The sequence below is a fragment of the Pteropus vampyrus genome, unplaced genomic scaffold (genome assembly GCF_000151845.1).
Source record: "Pteropus vampyrus isolate Shadow unplaced genomic scaffold, Pvam_2.0 Scaffold71, whole genome shotgun sequence".
In the NCBI taxonomy this organism is placed as follows: Eukaryota; Metazoa; Chordata; class Mammalia; order Chiroptera; family Pteropodidae; genus Pteropus; species Pteropus vampyrus.
Window position 1 is genome coordinate 5,059,490 of NW_011888852.1, and position 6,447 is coordinate 5,065,936.

Here is a 6,447-nt window from a genome sequence, read left to right on the forward strand (position 1 = left end):
AGAAACTAAACTCAGGGACCCTGGACTTAAAGAGGATTTTATGACTTTGACTTCAAGGGCAAGGGACGTAAAAGCAAAAATAAATGAAGGGGACTACATCAAACTAAAAAGCTTCTGCTCAGCAAAAAAAACCATCAATAAGGTAAAGAGACAACATCTGAATGGGAAAATATATTTGCAAGCAATGCCTCCAATAAGGGTCTATATCTAAAACATACAAAGAACTCATACGACTCAATAACAACGAAAGAAACAATCCAATCAAGAAATGGGCATAGGACCTAAACGCACACTTCTCCCTAGAGGACATACACGTGGCCAACAAACATGAAAAGATGTTCAACATCGCTAGCTATTAGGGAAATGCAAATCAAAACCACCATGAGATACCATCTCACACCTATTACAAGGGCTATAATCAACAGGACAAATAATAACAAATGCTGGAGAGAATGTGGAGAAATAGGAATCCTCAAACACTGCTAGTGGGACTCAAATTGGCACAGCCACTATGGAAAACAGTATGGAGGTTCCTCAAAAAATTAAGAATTGATCTACCATATAATCCAGCAATCCCTCTACTGGGTATATTACTCAGCCATAAGAAGAGATGAAATACTGCCATTTGCAACATGGATGGACCTTGAAATAATCATACTAAGCGAAATAAGCCAGACGGAAAAGGTTGAAAATCATGATATCACTTACATGTGGGATATAAACCTAAAAGCACCAAATGAACAGGACAAACAGAGACTCATGGACATAGACAATGGACTAGTGGTTCCCAGAGGGGAGAGGAGAGGAGGAATAATCAATAAAATGTTAAAAAATAAAAAATTTTTTAAAATGTTAAAAAAAATTAAGTCAGTTATTTTATACTAAGTGCTTAGAATAGTGACTGGCATAGAGTAAGCACTCAGTAAATGTTAGGTATTATTATTAGTTTCTTTAAAACATCAGAAAGACTGTAATTCTGATTTGTGGATTTTTTTGTAATTGCTATTTATTAGTCTTCATAGTATCTCAAAACACGGGCTTTTGATATTAAGTAAATACATTTATTAATATTAAAATACTTTCTTTTTAATAAAGTTTCCAATTTCTAATAACATGAACTCGAGAGGGAAGGAGATAAGTACTGTACACATATGTAAAGTTACGAAGGAGATAAATGAGACTATATGAAGGAGTGGATACCTTTATGACTGAGCCTAAATCCTTTAATATATAAATTCATAATTTTTAAACATATGTTGACTTTATTTTTAAATCCCTGAACACTGTGGTTTATATTTAAGTTCACGAGAATTATGCAAGGCACTTTAAGATTACTTCTGTCTTGTTTAAAAATTTCTCAGAATCAGTTAGTGAAAATTAATCTAAATAAACAAAATTGGTAGCAAAAGAAAATCTGACTTTTGTTAAAAACATCTGAATTTTTTTGTCCAAAAGAGGTATAAAAATTTTTATTTATGGCAGTTTATTCTTTAAAATTATCAAAAGGCAGACAATGGCATAGGTTTATTCCAGCTTTATTTAAAATTTTAATTCAAATGAAATAATGTTACACTGATACATAAGAATACAGTTAAAGATGGCAAACAACCTAATTCATTTTCCTGGTTTGTTCAAGCCTCCAGGCACCAGTCATATATCGGAGTCGTATAAAAAGTAGGTCTTTGCCCATTTGAAGCCAGCTCCAAAATGGAACTAATTTAGAACCTGAAATTCAAAAATCATTAAAAATAAATTAACTTAAACGGGAGAAAATATGTCAGTTTAAAATTGTATTTTAGAATTCAGTCTACATGACCTTTGAGAGCTTCTAGTCATCTTAGTTTTATTTATATCATTTATGCATGTATGTATTCATGTACGTATATCTGTTAAACATTTAATTCCATCTATACACTTAAAAATGATTTGGGGGGACCAATTTTCATGTTTTACACACTATTTTTCAGTCTCATATGTACTACAGAAAATCAAGTACATATCTACATATAATACAAGTGAAGATTATTCATGCGATAAGAACTCTAAGACAAAAACCTAATTTTTATTCTAATTCTACCAAAGACTCAATCAGCTAAAACAAATACCACCTTAGCTTGGCCACCTTCTGGTCCTGTGGTGGCCAAGTGGCAGCGCTCCAAGCCCCGCTGACTAAAAAACTCCAACTCCTTGAGCACGTTTTAATATCTTATATTCCGTGATTTTGCCCCTTGAAATTATCTTTTTAGTAAGACAGGAAGAGCCTCCTCGCCACCCCCACAATTTTACAGGTCAGGTAACGGGGGTGCCGGGTGGTAAAGTGACATGGCCAAGACCACAATGTTAATCACTGACAATTTCCCTATTTAAGGCCAACTGCTCTGACTTCTTTCTCATTTTACTTTTTCCTCAGCTTTACTGTGGTATACCTGACAAACCTGAAATACATTTAAAGTGTACAATGTAATGATTTGATATACACTGTAATATGATTACCATATCATGTTAATTAACACATTCACCTTAATTTTATTTAAGTCATTACAAAAGAATTAAACATCTTTGATGTTGAAGTGAGTGGTTTCACTAAAAACAACAAAAACGAAACATCCTGAAGTGAAATGAAACCTGGGAGGATCGAAATTGAAAAGTTCAGATAGTCCTATTATAGGGAGGAGTGACTGACTGCGCACGGCTGAGGGTTCTGGGAAGGACCAATACACAGAATACTCTTTTGAGTCCTGGTTAATAAAAAATAATACATACAAAGCAACTGAAGACGCAGCATAAAGATAAATAAGATTATTTTTACATATGAATTCAGTCTTCATGGTGAAAAGTACAGCCTATGATCAGACTTAAGACAATTTCGTCCAGACCTCTTTCTTTGTCCAAGGCTAAACAGGAATACCAATCTAATCGAATGTCTGATCCACATGTCACAGTGGATCCTTACAACTATTACTTGTCCTATACCTGCACATAAATGAACATCTGTCAGAAGCAAGGTTTAAAATTTCATTACCATCACAGAACTCTGTCAATATTAACCTTATTCTGTATTATTGATCAGGGGAAAATATTATCTTCATTCCAGAAGCAAATAAGGAATTTGAGGTACCCATAATTCGTATTAGGCACAACTATTTCTGTAATACAAATGAGCAAACGATATAAATACAAGTACATTTTAACTGTTCCCCACTTCAACTTCCCATGGAGTCTACCCTGGGCATAGATCAGTGGAGACAGGTGGACAGAGCTGATCATGACAGTCTGAGCAGTCTTCTTTCCTGCTTCCCAATCTCCTTCAATCGAGGCTGCTACTGTGGAGATTCTTTCTGTAAACTCAGTGAGTCAGTAAGACTCTAAGAGGCTGGAATTCGTTCTAGACTATATAGCTTATAGGATTTCCATGCTGGTTCTTAACCTTTTTCTGTCCCTAAACATTTGGGGTTACGGAGCAATTCACGGCTTACTGCAACAATGACGCCAGGGGGAAGCCATGCTCACCTTGGGCAGAGGTGACTGTACTGTGAATTTAGGACCATTCTAAGGTAAGCAAAAGAGAAGGCTAGAATATATTTTAAATTCCACAGAGCCAGAGCTGTCTAGCTTTTCTGAACAGAAATTTTCAAGAATTAGGATAAATTTCACATTATTATATCTTAGAGATCTTTCCATTTTTGGATGTATGTACAGATACCAGTAATAAATTATTTCTGAATGGTCTATGGACATTTGGAGTAAAAATTCCTTATTTAGCTTTGCATAATGGTTTGTAGGTACCCAATTGATACTCACTGACTACTGAAATAATACTAAAAACATGGCAAAAACAATAAAGTTTAACTCGAAAGACTATCAACCTAACTTCTAGCCTCAGACCACCATGCTGTTGTCCACTGTAGCAAGTTTTACTGAATTTCTTGGGCAGCGTGGTAGGTCTACTGAAGACCCCAAGGCTGAAAAATATAGAAGGCAGTAAGGCAGCTGCTGGGTGGAAGGGATTAGTAGGCAGTATGCTCTGTGGAACTGCCTCTCAGAATCGAGACAGCTGAGGGCCTGATTGGGGAAAGGTGGAAAGATGACCATTAACGCCAGCTGACTTTATTGGATGATTGTACTATCTCACGTCTCCTTCCATCCCCCAGTTAAGATCAGCTGTAACACAAACAATATACTCACCTTCAATTTCAGTCCAATTGACAGCAATTTCTGCTATTGGAATTTTAAAGAATTGTGCTATGTAAAGCAGTTCTACATCAAATGCCCTGAAATAGAAAACATACTGGTATTTATTTTTAAAAAGATAAATAGTGTAATTAAATCTCTACCTTGGCATGTTTTAAAGAAACTTAAATGGCAGATATAAAGTTTACATTATAAAACTGAAGGTCAGATTCACATAATATCAAATAGAAGCTAAACAGTTCAAGAGCTTCAAGGCAAATAAAATAATTTGGTGTGTCACTGCACAATATCTAAATGAGAAATATGGTGTCTCTATCATAACTCAGAAATTCCCAGAGGTAAAAATGGCCTCTTGGGCTCTAAGAGAAAATTTAATTTTGGAAATTTTCATGACTGATGGTTTTTAATCCTGGCTTTAACTAGCTTGAGGTACAGAATTGATAGCATTTTCAACTGATTTAGAGAGCTGATAAAACAGAACTCGGAGAAACTCTGGGACAGAATGTTCTCAGTCATTTTAGAGTTGCTTGATTACATTCTTCTAACACCAAAGGATCAAGGTTTCTTTTCTAAATACAGGGTATTTAGGGCCTGCCTGCCTTTTCCTCTTCATTTCCCCGTGCCAAACTGGACAATCCAGTATCGGTAGCTATTGGAAATGAAGCCAGTTTAGACTAGTCTGAAGTGCCCTTTGAAAATAACTACATACGTACATTGCATTTAGATATATTGTCTCGTTTTTACATACACTCTTAAAAATCCTCTCTAGTCTTAATTCCCAGTTCATCCTTCCTTCAACCCAAAGCTCCTCTTCAGTCTGCCTCTTGGTTTAGGTCAAATCTGTTCTCTTTAAAGTTTTGAATCCTGACTTAGAAGTTTTTCTGAATTCTGCTTACAAAATACTCTCAACCAGCTGCTTCCTTTCACCTGCACTGAGCTCAAAAAGAGAAGCACCCCACCTGTGCTATACTCTTCGTGCTCTTTTAACTTAAGCGCTCAAGTCCTTTACTGTTTGGTTTCATCCCTGAGTTCATTAAGGCCCCACTTTCTAGACTGCATGAAACACACTTCAAACTTCCAGTGCTTGGTTTTAAAATAGTAGCGCAGACAAGAAAATGTCTAAAACCCACTTTTATTTGATTTCCTTGGTTCCAGACAACTTGAATTTTGGAGCTTTGTCCTCTTGGCCAAACTACCATCAGCATGCGTTATGCAACTCGTTTAAATCCCAAGTATTTGGATAATTCAATATGAAAACAATTTTTTAAAACACTTAATACTTTTTCTTATCCTAATATTTACTTAAGATAAAAGCATCTACAAAAGTGTTGTGTTTTTAAAAGGACTATGTAAAACTTCTGTTAATTAGAATTGTGACACTCATGAGAGAAAGAAATAATGTGAATATTAAGTCTGGTGCTTGACTGTTAACTCTCTCCTTTAACACAAAAACAAAAAATTACCTAGTGGGCTCAGTTCTAATAATATTCAATAATCTGAACAAGATTTCGTATTTTTCTAAGGATATCAGTAATAGTTATTTATCAAAGACACAATACAACATAAGGATGAATGAAATGGAGTGGAGGAAATAACACTGATTAATTGATATTACTTTATATTAAAAAAAACTAAAAGGACAATTCATTTTCCAAACTATTATTTTTATTATATCCTTCTTTCCTTAAAAATTTTAGAAGACATGTTTATTTTTTAAAAATTGCAGTTCACATCACCATATTATAAGAGAGAAATCTGTTACAAAAGCAAACATTATAATTAAAATTCCAAGGACTTCTGGGTAGAACTTTATGCTATTACAGAGAAGCAGTATAAGGGTTAGTCTCAAACTAAGATGCTTTCACGTGTTTTGGCAAATGTGGGAGGGCTGAGCCACCACGTTTTCCTTTGCCATTCAGTTCCTGGTGTAGTTAATTACCTCATGGACAGATACATTCCTGGAGAACAAAGAGCATGCTGAGACCCTGCTAAACAAAGCAGCCACATACTTACCCTACAGTTCCCTCCTGAAATCCAACTAAAATTAAAACAGCAATGATGGAATAAAAATACAAAATGACAGTAATAAAAAACTTTTTCTGAAAGTTAAGAAAGGAACTAGACAAGCAGTAACTCTGAAAAGCAGAAAGTGGCAGTGGGAGAAGCCTAGAGGCAGGTAATGGCTACCAGAAAGCCCCACGAAAGCTAAGGCATCAGAGGACGCAAAGGACATCTACAAGTAGGGTGCAGGTGGGG

General features: G+C 35.3%; 1 protein-coding gene across 6 annotated transcripts in view; it reads right to left on the bottom strand.

The window, feature by feature from the left end:
* Window positions 1–1,519: 1,519 nt before the first annotated feature.
* Window positions 1,520–6,447, bottom strand: part of ALG5 (ALG5, dolichyl-phosphate beta-glucosyltransferase) — a 41,978-nt gene continuing 37,050 nt past the window's right edge. For 5 of the 6 annotated variants that reach the window (XR_895973.2, XM_023531601.1, XM_023531600.1 and 2 more), the window contains 2 exons: window positions 4,186–4,271; window positions 1,520–1,725 (listed from right to left, as the gene is read on the bottom strand). Coding sequence is in view for 5 of the 6 variants with exons in the window: in XM_023531601.1 (XP_023387369.1) it covers window positions 1,610–1,725; window positions 4,186–4,271 (202 nt within the window). In the remaining variant the exon portion in view is untranslated. Of the gene's footprint in view, window positions 1,726–4,185; window positions 4,272–6,003; window positions 6,150–6,447 lie in introns of those variants that run through there. The other variant, XM_023531599.1, reaches the window with a different exon arrangement.